Consider the following 27,838-nt stretch of genomic DNA (forward strand, 5'->3'; position numbering starts at 1 on the left):
GAAGAGGACATCTTTGTAGTAGAAAAAAATGTGAAAAAAGTGTATCTCCATCTGACAGAGCCTCCTTAGTAAGTGCCCTCTTCATTGTCTCTTGAGTGATAGTCAATGCTCTATGGAAAGTATTTAGTAAACTTAATTATATAGACAGATGTTACATTAATACTTGTGACATTTCTTTTAACATAAGAAGCAATCTAAAATGTTAATGTAAATATCCACTTTTTTGTGCAGTTCATTAATACAGCTGTACAGTTATGTTCGCTGCCTCAGAGAGCCTGTCAAGACATGCAGTGAGCTCACCCTGGTGCCCAGTGCAGCTTTGCAGGCTAGTCGTCCTTCTAGGCTGCAGTTCTGTGGCTGATCTAGCATGATGGATGGGCAGTCTACTGCCGTGAATGGTGTTCCAGCCTCCCGAAAGGCTTGGCCATGCATTTCTACCTGCTTCTTTCAGCTGCAGTGCTTGTTCCAGCACTGATGCCTGCCTATTTCAGGTGTTTGGCAGTGTATAGGCAAATGGTGGGGATTCCCAATACAGCTGAGCTTGTCTAACACTTTTCATCCAGCTATACGTGCTCCTGCAATCTGCCTTGTGTTGCTTTGGGTGCTTACCTTACTCCTTGGTGAATCAGTGTAGCACACTAAATGAGTAAAAAAGTACTCAACAGCAAAATCAGTGGTTTTCTGCCTGGATATTCACATCCAGAACGGTCTTACCAACAATCAAAACAAATGTCAGAAAAGCAACAAGAAATGCGATTTATATAATACCATCTTGTTTTAATTCAGGCAAGAAACCTTAGAACAAAGCAGAAGTAGATGTGGCCGCTTTGAAAAGTTTGTTAGTAGTCTTGAGAGAAAATACATTTCAAGACCAATGAAGTCTTAAAGACTTTTACGTATTTTAGCTATAATAAGGAAAAAAATCCTTCAGGCACCCATTTTCTAAAAAATCCATTTTTCCACTATCAAACCAGTTCTTAAAATGAACTACGTAGCAGGATGTGATCTTGTCCAGAAATGCTGTTTCTTCCCTGTATAAAGCTGTTAAGTATTAAGCATTATATTACCTCATCTCTAAGTAACCTAAAGTTTGGCATGCACATAGCTCTAAGCATAAATGATTTTGTTTCAAATTCAGCCATTGCCTTTGTTTCTCAATTCTGTTTTTTCTAGATGTTCTAACACTGTACCAAATACAGTTTTCTAATAGACTAGATATTTACAATACAATAGCTAAGTTATTAAGAACTTATTTCCTTAAATATTTATGCAAGCTAATGTTGAGCTGCTCTAAGTGCTTTTAATATAAATTGCCCAATAAGGTCATAGTATAGTTCTTTAAATCCAAAAGTCAAGGTACTTCACTGCTTATGATACTCTGGAAATACAAACCCAACAGTCTGTTAAAATTGAATGTTTCAACTTCAAATAATTTCAGAGCTACAACCTGTAGCTCTTTATTTTTCTGAGGATGTGAGTTTCTTGGAGAGAAAAAAAATAAAAGGAATATTTAAAACATTAAGTTTTGGGGGTTTTGTCCTGTTTTCCATAAAATATTTTTACTTTCCACATATATTTAGCCACATAATACAGAAACTGAGGTGAGAAAATAAAAATGTAACCATTTCTTTTAGAACTGATATGTAGTCACAGCAGAAAAACTCCCTTCTGATGTAGAACTGCAGGGAAGGACAAATATTATTTGGTCCTTTTGACTTAACTGTAATTACTCCTTTCTAAGCATTTTTATTTTAATTTTACCTGGATGGTAAATCAAGTTTAATAATGTACTGAGAGACCTATCAAAATAGTTAAACACAAATACTTTAGTCAGTGAGGAACTATTTAAGTTTATGACTCAAAACATGATCTCAACCTCTCTGGGTTAGCAAAATATCTTACTCATTCCATATTGTATCACTGTAGATCACAGTTAAGTTGTATCTGTGAGCACTGATTGCTTGTGTTTGTAGATAGTAACATCCACCAACACACTGATCTATCATTTTCTCCCGAAATTCTGATTTCTCTACTCTCCCATGCTTAAGAGCATTGCTTTTCTATCCTTTTGTTGTCAGGTGTATGTGCTAGAGCCTTTGTTTCTTCTGAGTGATGCAGCATGTACGAATTTTTTTGTTCTCCTAGTGTAGTTACTTTCCCTGAACAGCATAAGCTAAGCTGCCAAAAAGCACTTGTTAGCATAGCAACATGCACAGTGGGGGGTTACTGAGGTCACTGTGTTTGGAAAAGATGGCTTTTTCTTTTCAAATGCCCCTGCCTGGCTTTGTTAAATCACAGTCCTCACATCCATATGAAACTTAATCACATGGCCCCCCCTTTCAGAATTATTTCTTTATATAAAAAAAGCATAAAATAGTACTTTTCCTGTATTACTGTTCCATACATATTATTCCTGTTTGGTTGTAGAAATTTATAAATTGCATTCAGTATACACTGAAAGACCATGCTCAGTCTCTTCATCTTCTCCCTCTTCTGTCCTCAAAATACCCCTGCAAGTCTTGCTGAATATGTCTTTGAGAGCTAAATATAAATATAGACCCAAATATAAATATGGATTCATTTCTTACAGTTACCTCTTAGTTTCTGATAATTCTTTCTCATTTGGATCCTTTGCTGTGGAAAGAGATCTCTTGCTCACACTGAGTTGACTGATTTGATGCACAAATTTAAAGTACAGCCCAGAAGTCTATGTGAATGTCAGTCATCGCAGAGAATGTCACATATAAATGCTTGGCTGTGCTGTGTATAACCATAGTAACAAGTGATACAGCATAGAGATTGCATGGAAAAACAATTCTGTGATTTAGTTGGTTTTTAATTAAGACAGACAGTGGAAAGTAGTATGATAGTGTGAATCAAAGACTGTGCCAAGTCTTGACTTTGCCACATATCTGATGAATGTCCTTAGAGATGCCACTCTCCCTCTGCACCACAAATTTTCCATCTGTAAAATGGCAACTGCTTCTCTGCTGCAAAACACCTTGAGGAAGATTGATATCACGTGCTATATAAGAGGGTGGGTGGTACTGTTAAGGAATGTTGCATATATTAATAACTGTGTTTAGGATTATTTGCAAGATAGTCCTTACATTTATATGTAAACTCTTGGGCACTGGCTGAAAACTGAAATTTTAACACCCTTTTTTGACTTAATAATTGTGGAAAATGGAGTTTTTCATCCACTTTCCTGTTTGGGGAATTCCTTTGGTTTGTGGTAGAATACTGGGTAGTACAGTTTTGAGGTGGGAGGGAGGAGGTGATCCAGTTTTCTTCTGTAACCTTGAGAAGGAACCTAGGCAGAAATGTTTGGTCTTGGGAACAGTTTAAAGTCTTTGGGGGGAAGAAAATATTAAGAAAATGCCTCACTTTTAAATTGCAGTAGGAGATTACCATAGCATTTCTTTGCTGATACTATAGAAAAGATGATGTAGGTACAGCAGTTCCACCACGTGTCCTCCCCCCTAAAAGTCTACATAAAACCAGGTTCTACATAGAGATTTTTTTTCTCTAAAAGTTATGGTTGGCAGAAATATTACCCTCTCTTTTCTGCTAGTAGAAAACATTAGCTACATCTAACCTCAGCATTTAATAGTGATGTATGAGAGAAAAACACTGTGTTTAAAAGTCATGCTGACGCATACAGCCAGAGAGATGTTCGTGTTAGACTATTGTTATGAATGTTTTCATTTGCAATACATTTGATGTGTGTGTACACTTTCACATCAGCAGCTCAGGAATAATTACTGAAAAAAAGGACTCTTTTGATCTACTTGCGTTAATAGAGAGAATTTTGGAGGACTTTTGTAACATTTTGAAGTATCAAGCAGAGATTGAGATCATCACAGCTACGTCAGGAAGAGGCATGGGGGGAAAAATCGCACCCCTCATTAACATGCAAAGTGCATGAGCATTCCATCTAACTCACATACACTATGTGACATTGATGTCTTGCTGTTTCTGACTTACATTTGAAATTGTGTACTTGTCAGGGCAGGATTCTCTTGATTCCTTTCATATTATAGCAAGAGTAGGGTGGTAATGGGAGATGTGTTTAAAATTGTCTCCCCAATGTTATTAGCAGTGGGTAGTATTTTATAAGGACCTTACAGTTTTCAGTCCTTTATGTATTTGCCAGGGTTCTGTCCCAAATTGTTGTTGGCCTGTTGGGAATTTATGGCTTAAATAATCTGTCGGGGAAGTGTAGACTTGTTGGACATTTAAGCCTCTTGTTCAGGATGGGGTAAGCAAAAATGCTTATAGCTATGTATGTCGTTAGTCTGCTCTGAATTAGAGTATTTTTCAGAGGTGCGGTCATACTTGTGCTCTTGGGCAGTTGTATATGTGATGGTCTTTATACGCACGGATTAGGCACTGGAACGGGACACAGTTGTTCTTTATGAGAGAAAATGATCAAAACATTTTAGGGATTTTAGTGTGGTTTTTTCTAGTAAAATGAGAGGAAAAAAAAAAAAAAGTCCTTATCTGAGCTGGATGTTCAGTTCATGTCCCAGTGCAGAAAAAAATACAGCTTCCTGACACTTTGAAATTTTAAAAAGAAGATAGCTAATAGAACTGCGTACATTAAGTACTTGTGTAAGTACAGTAAAGCAGTAACTGTTCTAAAAATATAATTATTTTTGTGGTACAGTTCCCTAAGTCAGCAGCTATTTTCTCCCTTAAAATTAGGGAAGCCACAGTTATTTTCCACAAAATGTATGCCAGCCAGAGCGATAGCATACCAGAGAAACCTAATTGATGCCAGTGATCGTGAAAAGTTGTTTGCTTTCTTTAAAGGAGTTCATTATACATTAAATTCAGCAGTATTGTGAATCACATGCTGGTCAGCAATGTAATCTACCATTTTTAAAGATGGCTTTAAAAATCATCTGAATTTCAGGCTGTTGACATCTGGAAGCTGTAGCTCTTGAAGAGCTACTGAATATTTTTGCTGTTTGAATGTCTAACCCTTCAGGAACTGAACATCCACTTTTTCAGACTCTTGTGCACATTTTTTCTAGGCAGTGAATTGGAAGTTGGCTTAAAAAAATTTATCCCATGTTGTAAATTCTTTTAAAATAGCAAAGAAATAAAGAAGCATGAACCAAAAGAACTCAAAATCAACGGATCAATACAAAAAAACCCAAAGAAAAACCAAACCAAACACCACCACCCCTCAAACAAAACAAAACCAAACCAAAAACAAAAAAATCGCCCAACAACAACAATAAAACCAACCTGTCCTTGATTATTGTGAAAATATGTCCTGGCTTTTCCCTTAAAGAGAAGATACTGGTGTAAAATTCTCTGAACAGGGATTCACTGAAATAACCCTGATAAACACCAATATATTAACTTTTCATTTTTTATTACTATTTTTTATGAATGTTTTATTGATATTATACCTTGTCATATATTCCTTTCCAGAGTAGAGAAGCTAACTACAGAAAATACACCACCTCGAGACACAAATAATATTTCAAACCATCGGGTGCTAATTAAGCCAGATGCACAGAATAACCAGAAAAGCAAAGAAACAAACAAACATGAGGAGAAGAAAGCTTTGGAAGCTGAAAAATATGGATTCCAGAAAGTTGGGCAAGATAAACCGTTAACAAAAATTAACAGTGTAAAGCTAAATCCTTTGGGATCCGAATACAGAACTTTACCCATAAGCACGATTCAGGCTGGGCACTTCAGACCACTTCATTTAAACGGGTCTGAGAATAAAGCTGGTGGTGGTGTCCTGGCAGATGCTGGAGATGGAGGTCAGCACAATGCAGTTCAGTCACATATAGAGTCTGAACGAGTTATGCAGAGAACTAATTCAATGTTGCAGTTGGAACAGTGGATTAAAATGCAAAGAGGAAAAGGACAAGAAGATGAAACAAGAGGGTAAGTACAATGTAAATTTTTTTTTTTGCTAGGCTTTCTGGCAAATAATACTTAAATTTCTATCCTGGTTAGATTCTTCCAATTTTGGCATATATTACATAAAAATGTGATTAATTGCTCTCTGTAAGAAGTGCCTGGATGACTGCTCAGAACAGATTTATTAAAGTTTCTCTTTTTATTAACATTTGAGTGATTATTAATAAGTTAAACTATATTAATAACCTAATAAATAAACATGGCCAGAATCCATTGTTGGGTGTTAGAAATTTTTCTATCCTAGCAGAGAGATGATGTCATCAATCATAACAATTCTTTTTCCTCTTAAAATCTGTTCTTGAAATTACCCTGTCTTCTGCATTTTTGTTCACAAATTCTTGTAATAATATTTTATTTAAAATTCTTCAAAAATATTCCAGGGAGCTTTTAAACTCTAAACAAGCTTTAATTGAAGAGAGAGAGAAAAGCTTTACCTAGAAGTCAGTCATAGAAATCTAACTTGATGCTTAAAGCTTCTCTTCTCATGAAATTAAACATCTCCCAGTTCTAATATTAAGTTCCTGTGCTTATTCATGAAGCTTTAAAATTATGAATGATTGGCAATATGGAATCTTGTGCCGATTGCAATTTCTCTGTCTGACAGAAGTGCAGGGATGTTGCTTCCAGGCTGGCTTACAGACAAGCAGCTCTAACAATAAAATATAGAAGTTTTTAATACTACATTAGATAGGAAGTATGGAGATGCTATCACAGGAGATATTTTGAAGAGCTGGAAATCAGGGCGTTTGCATATAGATAGATGACAGAGCAGAGCTTAAGACAGAACCAAGTTCAGAAAATGTGTTTTCCGCAAATTTCAAAATACGAGGGTTTGGCGGCTTTTCAGTTTTTTGCAAAAACTTGAAAAATTTACATTAGGTTGACTTACACTTGCGAACATTGGTTGAACATTTCCTTTGGTCCTTCATTAAATATAATTAGGAATTGTTAATGTGTTGTTTCATGAAATACTCAACATAAGTAGTTTGATAAAGTTTGGACTTGCAGTAGAGACATCGACTTGCATACTGCGACATTTATTTTATTATGCATGCTTGTGTAATGAGAACTGAGAAGGCTCTTTGGTGCAATTACATTTTTTTAAATTGGACTGTAAAACTTGCAACCAAACAGTAAAAATTTGAATAGCACTGCCATTTTTCATTTGTAAACAAGTATAAAAACACTAAAACTGATTTCATTGTGGGAATCAAGTAGAGGGAAGTACAGTTAACAATATGTTGCTAATTAACAATATTTTATTCTTCACTATAGAGAACACTTGTTGCTTAAATAAGGGTGGCATTGATAGTACAAAGAGTATTCTTTCAAATGCAGTTCTACATAAAAGTAGCAAACTGAAAAAGAATTGGCCTTGAGCTATCTTTTTTGCTTTGTGTGGAAGTGATCTTGAATAACGATCCAAATTTATAATGTGATGTCTTTAGAATGTGATTTCATTAAAATTTTAAATTTTATTTTTGTTCAGATTGCCAGTTTCTGGCAGGAGACAGAAACTTAAGTAGAATTGAGGTTGGTGAATGAGAGTAGAAAGAAGCTCCAGTTTATGTTAAAGCTTAAGATTGAGGTGAGAGGTTAGTAAGGCTGTTTTGTAGTAACACCTGTTCGACTCATATCTTGAATTTTTTAGAAAAGTAGTCTTCACTTAATGGGGATAAGTTGCTGACTTTGTTAACAAAGATGCTTTCCATTGCATCTGTCTCTCTAATGTGTTAGAGAAATCATGGAGGACCAAACTGAGTATCTCTGGTGTGACAGGCTGAAAAAAAATTAGGACTTTAAGAATACTGTAAAGTTAACAAAAATATTCAATTAAATAACTGTATATAAAATAGAAGCTATCAACTGTCCTCAATATGGAATGAAAAGGATTCACTGTAAAAGTACAAATTTTTTAGAGAAACAGGCTGACCCCTTAGTACTTCATTGCCTCAGAAATTAATGACAGCAATTAAGTTTATAATTCTTGAAGCTGTTATCTGCCACTTCTGTGGATCTAGACAACTAGTTTTGCAAGAGCCACATGCATAAAGACAGCTGATGCCTTGAGGAAGACAAACCTTTATTTAAACCAAAAATAAATGTTTTATAAATAAGAAATAAAAACATTATACTGCAGTATCATTTTATTGAATTAATTTTGCACAAGTCAATTACAAGTTAATGTTTTCACCCTTGAGTGGTTTTTCTCAAATGTGAAAAGATACAGAAGGGTTGCATGGCACTAAGTGAGGTTTTTCTGTTGCTGCTAGCTGAGATGTGAGACTCTGTCTTCCCACCTTGCTCATATAAGCTTCATCCTAAATAATAACTGCCTGCTGTGCAACACCAGGTTTCCATCTTCACTCCACCACCCTTTGCTTGATTTGCACATTGAAGTTCTTTATTCTGGGCCAGCTGGTATTTGCATTCTTTAGGATGAAGGACTGTTTTGAGGTTTCAGCCTGAGGGTATTCATAATGTTGCAGAACTGAGCCCCTAAAGGTTTAGCAGCAAAGCCATTTTCCCAAATAGTCCAACTTAGACAACAGAACCAGTATTGCTACCCAACAGTAATCCTAGAGACAACCTCTAACAGTGTCTCTAAGGACTTCAAGAATACTAAAATGTTAACCAACAGGTTCAATTAAATAACTGTATATAAAAGAGGAGCTCTTAGCTGTCCTCAATATGAAATGAAAAGGATTCTGTAAACTCATTTGGAAGCCTTTTTTTCTTATTGGAACATTTGTAGGGAGTTATTTGTGATGACAGTTGCAGAAAATATTTTGCAACCTCACAGTGTGCATGACTGCTTGCTTGACTGGCTGCAGCAGTCTCCCCTTGTCTGCAAGGCAGCTGTAAGCTGCAGTACTGTCTAGAGTTGGTTTTTGGATTTGACTAGAACGACATTTTTGCAAGTATCAACAGGACATTGGTGAATCTGTTTTGATTTTATCAAATCACGTAAAACAAGGCTTAATATTGAGGTGATTGGGCTTTTTACAGTTTTCATGGTTTACAAATAGAAGATTGATATGTTCCCAAATGTTCTAGAATGTAAGTAATTGCATGCAGACTTTAAATTGCTGTCTTTACGTAGTGAGAACTTCAGACAGCTTTTCAAATTGTCCAGACTATTTAAAGAAGCCAACAGGATTATGCTGCCTATTTAAATAATAAAATGGGAGAGGAGGTTCAGTGAGTTAGGCTTTTCTAGCTACTGGATATCTTCATGGAAATATTAGGCTTCACCATACCCATTTGTGAATAGCTAAAATAATATTTTGAAAGTTAGAAATTGAACCCAAAAGTGTGTTGGTTGTTTGGTTTTTAAATATGGAGATGGAGAAAAGTCCTTATAATTAATGGTATGTTACATGAAGAAATTTAGAGGTATTTAAGCAGGTTTTGCAGCAAAAGAATAGGATTTAGAATCCATTTCCCGTATTTATTTTGTGAGAATGGAAAGCTGCCCAATCTACAAAATGGGAATAATATTTCATTAATTCTTGGAAATGAAAGCTTCAGAAACTGTAACAGATTTTGTATATAAAGCTCTTTATAGCAGTTTTCATCTGCAAAATGTTACAGGTGATCATAAATATTCAGCCTAACTATTTTCAGTGAAAAGTGGGTTTTACCATCATTGATTTCCATGATAGTTATTCCATGAGGATCTAACATGCATAATGCTGGTTTACCTTGCCATTTGCCCTACATCATTTCTTCAGTGTTTTTGTGGCACTGAAGTAATTCAAAACCATCTTCAGATTCTCGTGGTGGCAGGGATTTATTTTGAACGAGTCTGGGGTGTACCTGGAAACCGGCTGCCCCCTGATGGCTCAGTCATGTCCAGCCTGAGATCAGTTTTGTTGGCTCTGGGCAAGCATCTATCATAGATGTGATCAGTAGCAAAAGGCTTTAAGAGGTGCTCATCTGAATTTTAGATAAGGGTTGAATAAATCAATGTTTATGACCTAGATTTTGTCCTCTGAATAAACAAGAAATGCTTTGTCATATTTAAGCATGCATCAGTACTCAGTATGGAAAATTTTGCATTTCAACTAATGCTTGAAAGTTGCTAAATAACTGCAGCACTCCAGAATTTTAATGTGGCAACTAATTAAAGAATAAGCCTTTGAATTCATATTCAAGTTGAAAAGCAATACAATATTATTATCGAACAAAGAAATATATTACTATTTGTTTTGCTTGAATAGCTGATATGGAGAGACCTGTCCTTGACAATTGCAAAATATAATTTCATTAGACAATTACTGCTATTTTTTCTTGGTCTGCTGTTAAAAAAAATCATCATCTTTTTCTATGTCTATAGTCGTTGCTGAAGATTTTTTTTTTTAGGGAAACAGATTTTTTTCACTTTTGAAAAATGGGCTTATATGGAAACAGTATAGAACTTCAAAGCTTTCAAAACTTTGACCTATCTAGCATATAGACAAGTTACAAGATGGATCTAAACTTCACACTACTAGGCTGTTAAACTGATAAAAAGATGAAATATGGATTATATAATAAAGCTGTTAATCACAGAAAGGATGCAAGTTTCAGAGTGCATTCAATCAGTATAGTTGATTTTTTTAATTGTCATCTTGATTTTCTTGCATGTTTTTAAAATGACACTTGTAGTATTAAAAAAAAAAGTAAGAATTAGTTGGATAAACCTAACCAATATTGACAAACTTTATATTGCTGTAATATTTATTAATGCTGTCCACTAATAAAAAGAAAATTTGTGTTTCAGCATAATTTCATATCAGACATTACCAAGAAACATGCCAAGCCACCGACCTCAAGCTTTACCTCGGTACCCAGAAGGGTACAGAACATTGCCAAGGAACAGCAAAACACGGCCAGAAAGCCTCTGCAGTGTAACACCGTCAGCTTACGACAGAGCCATAGGACCGGTAACAGCCGAAGAAAAACGGAGGTCAATGCGCGATGACACAATGTGGCAGCTCTATGAATGGCAGCAACGTCAGTTTTACAATAAACAAACAACTCTTACTAGACACAGTACTTTAAGTAGCCCAAAAACTATGATTAATATTTCTGATCAGACGATGCATTCGATTCCCACCTCACCTTCTCACGGTTCAATCGCTGGTTTCCAAGGATATTCCCCACAGCGGACCTACAGATCAGAAGTGTCTTCACCAGTGCAAAGGGGAGATGTAACTATTGATCGCAGACATAGGACACATCATACTAAGGTAAAAATAGTTATTTTAATAGTTAAAAATCTTATTTACCAGGATTTTTAATAGAAAGTATACAGTTACTGTAAAACTCATGTTGCATTGTAGTATGTTTTATTATAATGAAGATTAAGTTACATCACTGTTTTCATAGGGAAAAGTTTGATTTTTAAAAAGCATTTAAAAATCTAACGGTTGTAAAAAGATACTTTTCTAATACAGTAGGTGAAAACATGTTGTCCTAATACTACTGTCTATGATATTATGTTTCTCTAAAGTAAAGAAAAGCAGTCAATAGGCAAATTATTCAGAATAGTTTGTTGTATGTGCAGAAATGTTCTTCCTTTCTAGCTTTTTTAGTTGGAACTCTTAAGAGGACTGAAAATGTTGGGTTTCTTTCCACAGTCTGTTTTCTATTCTTCAGCCACAAGTTTGGCTGCCTTGGATTTCAGCAGAAAACTGAGTGTAGTCGTTTCTTTTGATGCATTTGAATTATTAGGGAGATCACTAAAGATCAGAGACTATTTGCACACAACCGTAGCACTTGACTAGCATAACTTTACTCGTCAACATCAGTGAGAGGGAGACACAAAGAATTGTAAACCAGTGTGCCTTATGTGGCTCTGCTGTATCCAGCATGCTTGTGTTATGCTTGCTTTTTAATAGATTGGAGATAATTACATAAAAATTACTCTTTCAGTTGGATGTAAAACTAGAGTATGTATAAAATGCTCATGAACATTTTTCCTAAATCTTTGTCAGGTGCCTTTGTGTTTCTTTTGCAGGAAAAAAACTTTAGCTACATCTTAAAGCAGTTTAAACAACTTGCAGTTGATTATTAAGTCTTTTTTTCGGAATTTTTTAGGTCGCTATCAACAAAGGAGTCATTTTGACATCCTTTATGTGTCAACTGCACTGGAAATTTAGTAATCAGTGCTTCTCACACATCTGAGAAATATCAGTAGGGTCAGTGCTGTAGACCATGTGCTTCCTTGTCCTTTCAACCATGTTTTCCTTTCTGATATTTCTTTTTCCTTATGGAACACTTTATGCTAGTATTTCATTTCATATTTAGTATCTTGTATACAAGACTTCCATTTCCCTTTGGTTTTTCATGCTATTTGGTTTGTATTTTTTTAGTTAACACAACTAGCTTTTGCCATTAACTTAAAAACACAGACCTGTTTTTAAGTGGTGGGTAATTAGGAGTGTGACTATTTGAAAACAGAAGGGTAAATTTAAGATTTAAGCCCCATCTATATAGAGACCTTAGGTTTTTAAACAGCTTTCAGTGGTGGGTGGAAATACTGCAATTGTGGTTTACACAGGCTATCAGTAGGGCAACAACTATGAGGGAGGACTGTTAATTAAATGAATGATGAAAACTGGGGTATTTCTAAAATTTAGTGATAAGCTACTCAAGTGTTCTAGATCGTAGACCAGCATGGAGCATGACTGGCCAAAGCTGGCAAAATCATAGCAAATTTCTCATGAGCATGAAGTTGGTTTGACTTTTTTTAGCATTTAATAGTTTTTGAGTCTTTAGACAACTATGGATCATACTGTGCTATTTTGTTTCTGTACAGCATGTCTTTGTGCCCGAGAGAAGGTCAATGCCAGCAGGTCTGAGTTTACAGCCTGTTACTCCTCAGAGCCTCCAAGGCAAAACAGTGAGTTGGATTTTTATTTGGTACATCAGGGTTTTTTTTAAGAATAATCCTTATTATTCTTAAGTATAATCCTTATTATTCTTAAGTATGAAGAGGCAACACTGAAATTTTATTCTATTCAAAGCTTGCATTAAATGTAGCCTTTAATTGTCAGGGAGAGGGCAGAATACATCACAGAACACTTACTTCTCCATTAATTATTTAGAAAATCCTAGAAGTAAAGTCTACCTTGTTTGGAAATCTTAAGGATACGAAAATTGCACTTGGTAAAATTGTGTTCTTTCTGACATCTTCTATTTTACTGTGGTGGAGCTGAAATTCTCATTGAAGGTGTTTCATCAAAGTAATATTGGTGTCCACCTTCTTAACTGAAACATGACTCTTAGCCAAAAGCTAAGAGATTGTCCTAAATGAATGTAATTTGCTTACCAGTTTTTGTCTCCTTTCCATAATCTTTCTCTGTCCATCTGAAATTACTGTTTGAGAGAGTTATTAATTAAGAATACAGATTTTGAATCATGCTGTGGGCAACATCTCCCCAGTCAATCCTTCCAACTGCCTGGACCCCTGTTTCTTGCACCTCCCAGCATGAATCACTGGCACCTTCAGCAACTTACGGGTTGGCCTTTGGCAGCTGGCGCCTTATCTCTGCGCCTTGTCTTCTGCAGACGTTTCTTTGGGTTCATGGCCCCATCAGCTCTCCTGGGCTCTGCTGCTGGAGCTGGGCTGATGAGCGGGGTAAGGGGCAAGGAGGTCCAAGCTTCTGCCTGTAGAAACCAGAAGTCCTGCCCACAGCACAGACGTTGCAGGGGCCAGAGGAGGAAACCTGTAGGTAGCTCTTTAAACAAAATTTTGTGTTGTGGTTGTTGCAAGTGTCCCAAGAGCTGTATCAAAAGCACAGCACTTACAGCAATGTCAAAAATGTTTGCAACATTACCAATGTGTAGAGAGGAGTAGGAATTACTGTTCGATGGGCTCCTCTGTGGAAAAAAGTTTGCTTGCAAACATTGGATTTAAGTAAATACTTTATTCCTAATGCACTAAAAATCGGGCTTTAGCAGAACATACTGAGAGGAGTTTCGATCTTGAAAAAGTGATTCACTGTTCCTTTTGTTTGAAGCTGCTACTTTCAATTTTCTTATCTCTAAATAAGTTTTCTTGTGCTTTGAAATGATGTTAATTTTCAGACTGAAAGTTATCACCAATTTTTGGAGAGAACTTGAAAACGTCTTGTATAGCAGTCTAGATTCTTACAATTACTCTCTGAAGTTAAGTATTTTAAATCCAGGTATTGAAAGAGGAAAGAGTACTAGAAGAGGAAGATAGGCTATTAGACAATGTGGCTTTGGTGCTGGTTTTCCCTCTAAGCGAATGGTTTTGACAGCTGAAGCTATGTGGAAATCCCTTGCTCCCTCTTGTGGGCTACTTTGGTACGAGCTCACAATGGTGCCAGTGCCACGCTTATTCCCAGGGATTTTTCTTCATTCTAAAGAAACTGGCATTCGTTTTTCGGTAATTTAACATTTGGTTCTCTGGAGCTTTTTTCTTTGCTTCTTTGCTTTGGGGAAATTCTGTGACTGTGGGAGAAAGCGAGCATGGTTTTATGGGGGTTTTTTGGGTTTGGATTTGGTTTTTTTTAAACTCACAGAACTTGTGAGAAAATCAAAATGCTGGATGAATATTTAACCTCTCTATAAGATTGACTTCTGGAGAAGTGTAAGAAACAGAAGTCAACAGGAACATAGCAACAATACTTGTGATGTTAGGTGTTTTGGTTTTTTTGAAGTATTGGTAACAGAAGTGGTTCCCAGGAGTGGTTCAGGTATTTTCCCAAACTGACCTAAACTGATCTGTGTTGAATTACCTGACAAATACCCATCTGAGTGTGACTTTATTTAATTATATATATATAATCTTGGGGTTTAAATACAATTCTTCATCCCTTCCCAAGGCAGTATTGTACATCTTAGTCATAAAAGTAAAGCAATAAATTAACTGGTAACCTCAGATCTATGGAAGGTGGGATAGAAAATTATTTTTGTCATGCTTGTGCAGTTTTATTTTGTGAAAGGTGATTGTTTCTGATGTAGTTCAGTTATCATTGGTTTTTTATTATTTTTGCTCTTAATTTTGATGCATACCTTTGAAGAATTAGTTTAGAAACTAAATTTTCTTGAGGGCATTTTTTGATTCCTTCACCAAGCTCAAATGGCTGTCCATGTACAGGTAGTAATATCCTAAGGGCTCCCCCTTCACTTAAGTCAGTATCATCAAGGTGATATGCATGTCAGAAAAAGTTTGAGGGATGCACAGACTTTCTTCTGCAAAATCCTCACTTATTTATGTCCTTTATACAGAATGTTCCGCTTTTATGGCATTTGTAGTATCAATTGTTTTGAGTAGTTAAAAGTTAATCCTTCACTATATATTTGAAAGTGGTCAATTTGGGGGAAAATGGTGTATCTTTTGTTGTATCGCTATAGAAAGTTTTTGTAAGAAAGATACTAAGAAACCTTATTTTAATTAAGTGTTGTTTAGGATACCGATTAACTTTTTTTCTACTCTTTGGCTTCTCACACTGCACTCCTTCAGCCAGAGGAGCTCACGCTGCTGCTAATAAAGCTGAGACGGCAGCAAGCTGAACTGAGTAGTATCCGGGAACACACACTAGCACAGCTCATGCAACTAAAACTTGAGGCCAGCAGCCCAAAGGTCAGCTATAAAGCAATGTGTGTCATGTACCATTCTCACTAACTTGTAGTCATTCATTAATCAAAGTTTGCATTGTACTGTTAGTGCAAAATTTTCTGACTATTATGGGAGTAGAATAGAGTAACATTGGTTTTTTGTGTATGTGATGTTCTGCTATTAACCTTTTGAGGCTTTACTCTGACCTTTTTGATATTAGCTGAGTCAAAATTACATAGGAATATTTTAAAATATATTGTAGTTAAGTTTAAAGGTTTTTAACTTATTGTTATAATCAAAATTAGTAATGGTAGATCATGGGATTAATTTATTGTTTATACTGCCTTATATCATCCAATCTTATTTGTAATCTGTGTATGAAAATCAGGACATGTTTAAAACAGATTTATCAAAGGGTTTATAGTTGTCTGTGTAGTAGACATTTACATGAGTTTACTGTATTTCATACGTAGAACCAAAATATAATGTAACAGTTCAAAGTCTGATTCGTGGCAAACTTTCATCACTTCTGTTTTGGGCTCTAAGCTAGTTAACAGTTCACCAAAAAAGGCAGATAAAAGCAGTATTATATTTCTGTGTAAAACAGAAAGATCACTGTCTAGTTTACGTCTTTTAAAGCTCTTTTCATGCATTCTGCACCTTCTGTCCCTTTCCTTTTTTCCCCCTGACTGCTGCCTGCTAGAATGAGATTCTTTCGCATCACCTTCAAAGGAATGCCATATATTTGGATCATCAGGTGGGATTTGCAATTTTCTTGTGTGTTTACATGTCTTAATGCTTTTTGCCTATTCCTATCAAGCTGGAAATATTTGGGGGAGAAGGATTTTCAGTGCTTTTTATGAAGTTTGATATTTAATATGTGCCCTTTTTAAGTAGCACAGAATTATCTTAATCAATTACAAATTTGACATGTAACAGAAAAAACCCTCTCAATTTAAAATTCATCAGAATACAGTAGCCACTCACCAATTATTTTTTCTGATCTTCATTTTCTTCTTATAATAACACTAACTGTAGCATTTTATCATCTTTAACCAAAGTCATAATATATTTCCAAGGTCATATGACACACATGCAATTTATAGAAAATTAGTACTTCTGATAATTTTAGTTTTCCAAATTAAGAAGAGTTAGCTGTTTCTATAGGATGTTAAATGAAAGGTGGTCAAACATGAAAAAATGCTTTAAACAAATCATAGTATGGCTCATTACTTTTTCTCCTTTTACTCAGTTATTTCTTAAAGATTTATATAAGAATAAGATTCTACTTCTTTACAACTTCTGATAACTTATAGAGTGAGGGTACAATTCTGCCTTCACTAACATAATTGATTGCCATGTAAAGAATTGGGGCTATCACGTACCTCTTTTTATGGCTTTGTTACATGATCAAATGGGACTTCTGTTGTCTGTGAGAAGTTTTTAAATGAGAAATTTTTGCTAGCACTTACAAAAGACAGTCATAAGTGCTTAGAAGAAATATAAGAAACTGGGTGCCTGTTAGTTAAAAATATAAAAATTACTAAAGCTTTTCTTTTTCTAATATTCTTCCTTCTAATGAAAGTTTCCAGCCTTACCCTTAAAACCAACTGTTCATGGAACTGTTATGTCCTATGCTTGGTTCACTCAGTCACTATTTTCCTATTATCTCTTGGAAACAAGGTGTGAATTGTGACCAATTCAGTTAGATGGTAATGCATTTCTAAACATCTCTGTCTTATCTTAAGGGGCTTCAGGAAGCCCAAAAGAGTAGGGAAAAGCTCTGCTTGCTAAATTAGGACAAAATATTTCATCCAACTCAAATATTTCCAGTTTATAATGTTTTGGAATAAAGGAATAATTTTGTCTTCAAGAATGTAATTCATTGCCAAGAAAGGACAATTGTCCGTGTGAAGTGTAAAACTATGTACCGTGCTGTTGATTGATTAGCCAAGCTTGTCAGTATAATAGACGTGATTAAACAGAGAGAATTGCTTATATATAACATGCAAAGTGGTAAAAAGGACTTTCTTTTTACTTGCATCAGATAAAATTTAGAAATGTAATGTGATGTGATAAACATTAATTTAGGGAAGTGTCTAAATCTTGTAAATGTGCCATAATTACCCCTACTGGAGATTCAAGAAATCACTGCACTTCTTACAGTAAGAAATCATTATCATTAAATATATTACCTTAATCACAAAATCATGGCAGAACAGGTTGGAATACTTGTCCCAGTTTCTAATCAGTTTTTCTTTCTTCCCCTTGTTTTGATATAATACCGCTACCTACCTGTATGAAATAAATGCCCCTGAGAGTCTTTTTGCTTTGAGTACCACTGCTTCTAGGGGTGGTATCTCATTTATATCTTTTTGTTCCTTTGTCCATTATCAGTTTTCCTTCATGTTGGGAAGAAAAAAAAATCAAAGTTTCTTTTAACCTAAGTGAGGCCTTTCCTCCTTGTTATCCGCATCTGTAACCAGCTTGCATAATCACTTGCCCTCTTTGAATTTTAAATGTCCAGTGTACTTAAATTAGGTATTTCTATTCATACTTAATCTCTGAAAATAGCGTCAAAACCTGCTTTGCCTAGAGCATGTGGTAGAACTCCAGTCCTGTTACCTTCAACTGTTACCTTTTTGGTCACAAAGAATTCAGTACTGTACATAACAATAATTAGTAAGTTTGTACTGAGGTTGCAGAAGTGAATTTTCAGGCAGACTGAAGTTCATTTGTAGGGAGGGTAACTTTTATGCTGCTGCAGTAAGTTGTTGTCTACTTGTTAGGTGGCCTTCTTATCAAGACTCAAGAATATCCCATAGCCTTTTTTGTCATGCTTCTTTTTTGTACTGCTGTTTCCTTTTGAGATGCTTAGAAATTCTTATGTTACACTTTTTGATGTTTTTGTATTCTGCTTTCAGAATTTTTGTTGTTGTTGTTGGAGTTCAGAGATAGAGGAAAAAAAGATTGAAGATATTGACACACATATAACCAGCCATATGATTTCTTTGATGTCTTATGGCCAAAAGAATGATTGTCAGGCATCCTTTTTTTTTTTTTTTTTTCATGTAGTGAGGTTGTGAACCACTCTGCTGGCTCAAGGTTTGTAGAGAGGTGGGCGAGAGACTTATTTGCCTTTTAAGAAGTAGTTCTTTGAACATTGCTAGCAACCTAGCAACCCTAGGCAGTGATGATTTGTTTGCCAATATGGGACATGTTATGAGAGCACATATAATCTCAGTCTTCTGCATTATCAAATTTTAAGGGATCACTTATTGTATATTACTAAATCCAAGCTAGCAGCCTCCTTAATGTATTTGTACCCAGTAATTACAATAACAGTACTGAAAAGTAGGAACTTTTTTTTTTTCCCCAAACAAAAGCTAGATACGCTTTTTTCTGCTTTGTAAATAAAGCCATGGCAGGAGGTCCCACTTGAATCTTTCTGTTACTACAGAATTCCAGCAAACCAGTCTTCTAGTACACTTCTGAATTTTACGTGGATAGTAAAACTTTCTTTTGGCTGAAAAACCCTTTTCTACTGAGCTCAAGTTATCTATGAAAAACTCCCCATGCGTGTTGTCATATTGATCCCAGGTATACCCCAGGTTGGTTTGTCACAGTAGAAGCTCTACTAAATTTAATTTAATCTTTTTTCCATTTTGCGAAATGGCTATTTATGTAGATAGTTGAGGTGTTAAGGAATTTATACTTCTGCTGGTACTTTCATTTTTAGTTTCTTTCAGTTTCCAAAGGGTGCATAAAAATAAACAGAACTTGAACAAGAAGTTGTCAAATAAAGGTGTGAAGGTCCCACAGCCAATGTCCATACTGTCTTCGTGTTTTGTTTCTGTTTTCTCTTCACCACCCTCTTTCTGAGACACTGAAGGTGTTTCTGGAAAAAGGAAGTAAATTAAGGGATGCTGGAATAGTACAAGGGGGTTTGGATAAAGCTGACACATGTCCTGTATTATATCTGATATCTTGTATTTCAGCCTAAAATTCTATGTCCTATTGTAGCAACATATAGGATACTACTCCTTACTTGTATTTTTCAGGTTTTCTGGATAAGGTAGAGTGAGCTGACCCAGCCACTACTGTTCTTTCTGCTGCTTTTGTTTCCCTTTTCCCTCCTCAGATGAAGAAGGGAGGCTCAAGAGCAGGGGCTCTGTAGGGTGAAAAAGACTGCCCTGGAGGCAGCATTGCTGTAAAACAGAGGCAGGAAGAAAACGTGCTTTTTCCTTCTTTTTCTGAGCAGAAGATTAAAGAACAGAGAAAAGGTGGGAGAAAAGCTTAGTCAGGTCCTATTGCCACTGCTTTTACCTTCAGGAAGCTTGAGAGGAAATCAATAAAACTGCCAATCTGAGCTCTCAGTGTTTTGTCACCCATAACACCGTCTTACCTCATCAGTGAAGTCAACTGTCCTTGTACGGAGTCACTATTCCAGCTGATCACTGCAACCAGAGCAGCACATACTGAAATGTCATCTGTGTGGGGTATTTTCAAACATGGAAGAGAATTTAGGGAAAGGAAGGAAGAGAAAAACTGTACTAGCTTAGCTTTACAGTTTAAAACACAGAATACCCACTCAGATGCTAGCTCATAAATAATGTATCTGTTCATAGACATCATATGTCAAGAAGGTGGTTTTTTCATTATTTCCAACTGGAAAATGCTTTTATATGCTACATCAGTAAAGATAAAAGCAAAGATGAAGCATCACTTCTGGAAAGAGTTATTTACAAGATACGGCCAAGACTGCTGGATTTTATTTGGTTTTACCACTGTTTTTGCTGCGTGGCATCAGGCAGTTCATACTTCAGTTTGCTCGTGAAAATCTTAATCCCGATTTCTGTGACTACTTTAGTTGGAAAGACTCTGAGTATAATACTGTTAGTATTATACATAGGATCCTTTACTGTACAAAAATTATATATATTTTTTTTAGAAGTGAGAGCAAATCAAGGCTTTGTTCATAACAGAAATAACAAGTATTTTTCCTTGAGCTCTTTATTCAATGTGATGAGTGTCCAATTTCAGTTTGGGAGTAGCTTCATAATAATGCTTTAAGAATGCAAAATAAATATTCTCTTAAACTTTAAGAGCATGGGACTTGCCATTCTGTCCCACATAACTCCAGTTTACTTTGCCAGTTCTTCAGTACGCATTGCCTTGTGTGTGAGCTAGCTTTAGTTAATGGAAGGTTTGTGACGGATACATACTACCTCAAGAACTTAACTTCTCAGTAGTTAAATGTCAGTATTTTTTTGGAAACGTTATTTCCTAAAGGAGAAAAAAGCCTGCTGTATTTGACTGCTACAGAGGCTCGTTGGCTGGCATTACTTTACCAATTATCTGGTTTTTGATCTTTGTTCCATAAGGGCTTAAGGAACTGGAGCTTTTCTGAAAATATCTGGCCCTTGCAAACAGTGCTAGATAAGCATGGTTTAGCACCAAGGGTAGTAAAGATATTGGAAGAAGTCCTATAAATCAAAGTTGGAGCTTGCTGGAGGACAAAACATTACTTCAGGACACCATTCAGCAAATTCACTTCTTTTCTAATCTGGGTGAAAATAATCTCTGAACAGTTCCACAGAAATTAATTCTGGTGTTGTCTGTTACTGATGAGAAAGGAAAAATTTGAAATATCGTAAAAAAGAATTAGCCAAAGAGCCTGAAGCTGTTGAAATCCTCCTAATAAAAATGTATCCAAACCAGTATACTCCTATGAAATATTTCAGCCTCAGAGCAATTTTTTCTTTACAAATATTTCAGTTGGGCTATAGTTTGATTGCTTGGCTTTGGACCTTATTGTTGACCTTACTGTTGAGATATCTTTTAGTATCACCTGGTGCACCCATTCTCTGGACAAAATTTTAGTGTAAAGAGAGAACAACTTCTTGTGTCAGTTCTAGTTTTCTGTTTATGTATACTGCAGATGATGGAGCAAATGGGAGGGCTTGCTTGTTTTTTTCCCTGCCTTGAACAAACAGAGCATCATAAGCTTGCCTTCTTAAGATAAGGTACTCCTTATTGAATGATTAACTTATCAGCTGACCAGACTTTACTATGTATAAAAAACAACAACAACAACAAAAAGGTCCTTTATCTATAACAATAAAAATGTGTTTCCTATAAGGAGAAAAAAAATACTTCTCCTAATGTACAAGTTAGGGTTTTTTCCTCAATAATTACGGACAAGAAATTCCAAAAGGCATCAAAAACTCAGGCTTTTTGTTGCATTTCAATCTGTGAAACAAAACCTTGCCATGAAAATTCATGGTGAGTGCATATATATATACATAGAGACAGAGTAAAATATCATAAATATTCATACACACACTTCCTTCCCGTGTAACCGTACTTGAAACAGGTATTGCTAAAGTTTCCAACAAAAATAAGAGGGGGATTGCCCATTAAGTGACTTTTCAGTTTCTTTTGGAGAGGAAAACTATCTGTTTTCATAATTTTTCCCTTGCTGTTAGGAAGGTCTCCTTTTTAAAACCAAAAATCCCATACTATTTTCTGTGTTGCATACTTTTTCTGAAATCCTCAATGTATGCAATTTTTAGTGTAATAATCAAAGTATCTGGTTTTAACATTTACATACATATCAATAAATACTAATCATGGAAAATGTCTGACCAGTTCTGAAATAGTTTCACACCCATATATGGGTGTGGATAAATACAATGAGTAATAATTCTAAGTTCCTAAGTTTATAAATCAGTGCAGTATATAAACACATTTTGTCATACATGAACATAAGTCTAAACCTCATTTCAATATTCAGAGACTGGGAATGCTTATATCACTTTAATATACAGCGACTTATTAAATCTATAATTTAAAAGGTTTTCTGGTAAAAGTTTGAGTGTTCCTATTGCATAATCTGATAATACTTTTCATTTCAATATTGTGCAAAGCTGGGCTTGTTTTAAGCATTTTTATTTTTAAAAAGGGAGAATGTTGGTGAATAAATACTATATTGGTTTTGAGCATTTATGTGTTTTTGATACATTTGTTTGATATTATTAAACTTTTCAGATGTTGATATTACTGAATGATGGAATATATAAAAAGCATGGGATAAAATGTAATCTACTGCATTATTAGAAAAAATTAAAGTAGAGGCTATATTTTACAGTGTCGTCTTTCAAATCTAGCCATGCTGTAAACTGATGTTTGCTGTATGCTCCTCCTGATTTGAAATAGATGAAAGAGAATGAACCTTTAATCACCATGGTTCACACTATGATTGAGAACTCGGCGCTAAGACCGCAACTGTACCAGCAAGTAAGGTCTTGGATAGTGAATGAAATTGCTTTATCATCTGCGAAAATTTTCCTTAGTGACAGTTTTGGTTGTTCCTCAGATTTATTCATAACATTGGTGTTTCTCTTATTTGCTTTGGAAAACCACAAGTCATCCATGCTTTATAAAATGCTGCAATATTGTTAGCATGGCTTTTGCTGCGTTTTTGTTGTTAAGTATTAAATGTACACTTTTGAATAACTACTTCTGTCTAGACAATTTAATTAGTTGATGTTTTATGCAGGTGTCCAGTAAATTCATAAAACTTCCAATAAGCTTCCAACATTTGTCTTAGCATGATTCTCTGCAATTAGTGTTCAAAGGTGCTTCTTTCTTTTGACCACTACAAAAGCATGTGAGTGGTGTTTCCCTGGTCATTTCTGGCAATTTTGTTTTGTTCTAGGAAGTGGATTTACAAGTTTTTGTTTGCACCTACCAAGCCTTTAGCCACTGAAGAAAGGAAGGATCAAAATTACTTTGATCTGGGGACTGTAAATCCAAAAGGCAGTGTCCGTTCATAAAGTCACAGCAGACTTAACCATGCACACTAACACAGTATCTAGTGATGGTTGTAAATGGTAAAATGGAAGAAGAATCAGAAATGTGAATGGAAATATTGTCTGTGAGTTGAGACCTGCATTAACTTATGAGCATGGCCAATACATACCTGTTGGCACTGCAGTGTCTTAGGGTTTCTGGGGCTTAACTGAATAGTTTATGTCACATCAGGGAATGTTTAAGAAGTTCGTAGCCTCAGCTGCAACAAAGATGTTGTTCTTCCTTAAATGATTATGGTATTTTGCATCAGATGAGGTGTGCGATTCTGACTGCCAGTCAGAAGGGAATATACCTGTTTGCTTACAAATGCATTTATGCCCTTGTGAGCCAGACTGACATATAAAGGTTGCATAGTTTGAAGAAAAGGATATTCTGCTATGCCAAACAGTCATTCATTAGTGATTAATGCTTTGTCATGTTTCTAAAAATGCTGCAGCTTAATTTCATGTTTCATTTTTCTGGAAGTCAACTCCACATTGTAGATTTGCTTATGATCCAGAAAAGTTGCAAGAAAAATCTCAGCTTTCCTAAGGAAGTTGGATTGTGAGTGACTTTGATTTCAGGATCAGCCAGTTCATGCTCCTATGTGCAAAATAGGACCTTTGACATGGAACGTGAAGGAACTATTTGTGAGAGGAATGAGAGAAGTAAGGTGCCCTCAAGCCCTAAATGGAATTGGGTTTTGTTGGGGTGGGTTTTTTTTTTTTTAAAGAAGCCTAGCTGTCATGATATTTTAAAGCAAATCAATTTTCTGTGATAAAGTATGTAAGACAAATAAGTCAACATACATATAATGAACAGAGGTGCTTTGGATGTGTCAGGGTAAACTAGCTCAGCTTCTAATATTAATATGGACACATTTGAGGTATGGCTGTGCCTGGGCTAGTCTGCCCACTTATTTAGGGATACCAATAAATTTCAGAGTGCTGTCTTGACGAAGCTATGCTGTCAGCTAAGGTATCGCTACACAGCACTGCCTTCACCTCGTAGACATACCTGCTGCTTTGTATTTTGACACTGAATAAGCACCTGTTTTGATATTCTTGTCAAAGAAACAGTGAATCTAACAGGTCATGAAAGCTGAATAACCTTTTGTCACTAGAGATGTGGTCTCTTCAGGTCAGAGTGTTTGCAACGTTGGCAGGCTTGTGCAGGAGAACCCATGTATTGCATAAACTGGAGAACAGCAAGACCACCTGCTTTCACAGATTAAGTTTCCTATGCAAAGTACTGCATTAACTGACTTCCAGGAAAGGCTAAAAATACACTGTTATGCTTAAACAACATATAATTTCTTATTCAAAAACCCCCCCTGTTTTTGCCAGTCATCCTTCCCACTGCAGTTTTAAAGAGATGTAGACAATTGGGAGAAGCCTCTGTGTGAGCGACCGAAACCTGTTTTATTGTCAAGATGATAAACTAGTTTCTGATGACTGTAACCATTCCTGTGGATAGAGAAAAGGATCTTTCTTTGCTTCAGTTTATTCAGTTCACTTTTATGTCTGAGATCATTTACAGTTAAGCAAAGAAAAGCAAGAAAAGCTTCTATTTAATTAAAGATTGAGGTGTCTTGCTTTGTGTTTGTTTGTAATGATTAATGGTTCATTAGTAAAATAGCTAAAATATAGACTATTTCAAATGTGTTATTTATAAGACAATTTTATTTGTGATTTGTTACATCTTCATAGTTTTTAAATCACTGTGACTTACCTCAGTCTGCTCTACAGACAGTACTGTAAATTTACAAGTATAAGCCAAGGCAATGATTCCATATGTTCAGATAGGAAAAAGAGAGGCTTTTTTACAGCCTGGACCTATTTCTGCCTTGGGGTTTTTTGTTTCTTTCTAATACTAGGTGAGGAGTGTTAATCTTGTTTTCTAAGGGAGCATATGCTCATTTTAAAAAGTAGAATTATCCTCAGTTCCTCTCTTATGTGTGTGAGTTTCCTAAAGAGGCAGAAATGAAAATCTGAGTGCAACAAACTAAGGTCCAGGTCTTTGCTTGGATAATTGTTCTTAATACATTAAAAATGTATAAAAATAGTCCTTGATTTTTTGCTCCTGTAAGGATGGGGAGATCTTCTTTATGGCATACTTTTTGCTAATTATTGTTGTTGTTATTATTACTATCGAAGCTGCATATATTTAAATTGTTATGCATGTTAGATTTTGAGATGTGTAGGTAGAAATATTTTTCAGGTTTTGTTATGAACACGACATGATTGTATTTGAGCTAAAAATCTCATACTTCCAATTTGTATTTGAAATGTTATCTGTCGCATCATGCAAAATTAGAGGAGAATCTTGCTTACTGTGGGGTAAATGCCCATTTGCTCTACTTCCTGATAGTAAAAAGTACTTTAAAAAAAAAAAAAAAAAAAAAGCCACTTGGAAGTCTGACTTTAACCTCATGCTCCCCACAAAATGTGCTAGGTCGTCCTGTTTTAATTTCCTAAATGCAGTAATCTTGCAGAGATACTTAGTGTGCTCTCAGGGTGTGAAATTTCCTGCCATACATGGTTAGTGGAATCTGAAAACATCTTATAAGGTAATGAAATAATACTGTCACTTAAATGTTTTTAATATTGACTGCTTAACTAGGTTTAATCCCTCGTATCTCAAGAGAGAGATTTGCATAATCTGCATTTATTTGGGAAAAAATTTCCCTCTAAGGACATCTTATATTGTGTCCATTGTGGTGGATCCACTTCTGTGATTCAGCGTTAGAGGGAGATGGGGACTGTACGGTGGGACTGTAAAGTAGATGACAAATTATTTCTAATTTAAATTGGAGATTCAATTAAGGTCATTTAACCTTTTCACATGTAAAATACGTGTTTGGCCAAACTGTCTGTGCAGTTTGCCTTTCAAAAATGGTAAGTTCTATTTGTACGTATTTAGGATGTTGTGCTCTTTAATGTTTGGGAGCTGTGCAGTGTATTTCACTACGTTAAGAGGAATGGATTTTTGAGTAGGCAAATGTCGAGGAAAAGTGTAGAAGTCGGCAGCAAGTCGTGTCATTGGTTCGGTAGGTGGCACTCTTTCTCTGAAATTACTGTCTTGGTAAAGTTTGTAGGAATGATTTAGCGAGAGGCGTTTGTTGAATGTGACATAAAATACATTTCGATAATTTGATTGTTGGAGCTTATAATGCATTTTCCAGGGTTATGAGGTTGTTAACCTTGCTTGCAATGTGTAATTGCAGTTTGTCTACTGCAATTCCTCTTATAATTCCAGTAGGATGTGATAGCATTCAGCACTTTTTGCCTTAAGCTGTTTTATAGATGTGCTGTGGAAAGAGAAGCTGCTGTTTTGTCAGAGATGGATTAAGTGTTTCATACTATTTTTAGAGTTTTTGCACTAAGTCTACATAAAATGTTGCGGTAGAAATGTTGAAATGAAGTGTCTCTCCAGCAGTGCCTATTGTGGGAAACTAGTACCGCTGACAAAAGCAAGAAGCAGTTTTAAAAGTGTGATAGGATATTAATAAGAAGCATTAGTACGTGTATACTGTTCTTTGAAAATGTGTTTTCGTTTTCTGAATACTTAAAATATCTTCCTTTTAGGAGGCAGGGATAGGGATGCTGAATTGGCAAGCCGTTTTAAACTTGGCTATAATTAAGGTTGAAATGCCAAAAAAATAAACGTGTCTCTTTTTTAAAAATAAAAAAGTGTAAAAAATGCTGGCTTGAAAATATAATAATACATTTTTCCAGGCAAGCTATATAAAATGCTGATCAGTGTCTTGGGAAGATGTATTTATCTAATAGGGGATAATCTTTCTTTTGTAAAATCTTTCTGTTGTGAAATATAACTAGGTATTCTCTGTAAGTTCAAGACATTTGGCCATGTTTATGAGGGTTTTTTAAATATTTCCATTCCTCATTTTTCTCTCATTGTGATAAAATCAACAGTTAAACGCAACTCTGCAATTGTAGAAGTTTAAATAGATATCTTAATTTTTGTGACATTCATGAAGTGCAAAAGTGCTGTGGCTTTTTTCATATTCCAACGCTCATTTTCATAAAATGTCCATTTCAAAGAAAGTTACTGCAGTTTTAATGCACTATACATACTTTTAAATTGTCACCAGGTGCATTTGCATGAGGTATGTGGACATAATGTCTTGAAATGAAACACTTAAGTGTGCTGAAGACATGTACATTTGTTTGGAATGCTTGTCTGATTAATCCTTCCCTAGTCCTTTTATTTATAAGTGTCCTTTAACATAGACTTGTGTTCTTATAGTCTTTCTTGCACTATTAAGTCACGATGACCTAATTATGACAGATATGTGAAGGGAAATCATCTATGCTGGGACTCAGTGCACACATGTTTTTAATTAAGTAGAATACAAACGTTGATAGTGTTGTGCCAATAGTTGCTGCACAGGACATTAAGTAGTTACTGTATGTGACAGTCCATTCTAAAATGGGG

The 27,838-nt window shown here is 35.5% G+C and overlaps 1 protein-coding gene across 31 annotated transcripts in view; it reads left to right on the forward strand.

Annotated features, from left to right (window-relative positions):
- Positions 1 to 27,838, forward strand: part of PLEKHA5 (pleckstrin homology domain containing A5) — a 168,990-nt gene that overhangs the window by 118,082 nt on the left and 23,070 nt on the right. For 11 of the 31 annotated variants that reach the window (XM_074826304.1, XM_074826301.1, XM_074826305.1 and 8 more), the window contains 6 exons: positions 5,446 to 5,913; positions 10,715 to 11,183; positions 12,755 to 12,838; positions 15,431 to 15,550; positions 16,230 to 16,283; positions 22,745 to 22,825. In XM_074826304.1, coding sequence (XP_074682405.1) covers positions 5,446 to 5,913; positions 10,715 to 11,183; positions 12,755 to 12,838; positions 15,431 to 15,550; positions 16,230 to 16,283; positions 22,745 to 22,825 — 1,276 coding nt within the window. Of the gene's footprint in view, positions 1 to 5,445; positions 5,914 to 10,714; positions 11,184 to 12,754; positions 12,839 to 15,430; positions 15,551 to 16,229; positions 16,284 to 22,676; positions 22,826 to 27,838 lie in introns of those variants that run through there. The other 20 variants (XM_074826331.1, XM_074826312.1, XM_074826333.1 and 17 more) reach the window with 7 other exon arrangements.

Source organism: Strix aluco, chromosome 5 (assembly GCF_031877795.1).
Source record: "Strix aluco isolate bStrAlu1 chromosome 5, bStrAlu1.hap1, whole genome shotgun sequence".
Classification (NCBI taxonomy): domain Eukaryota; kingdom Metazoa; phylum Chordata; class Aves; order Strigiformes; family Strigidae; genus Strix; species Strix aluco.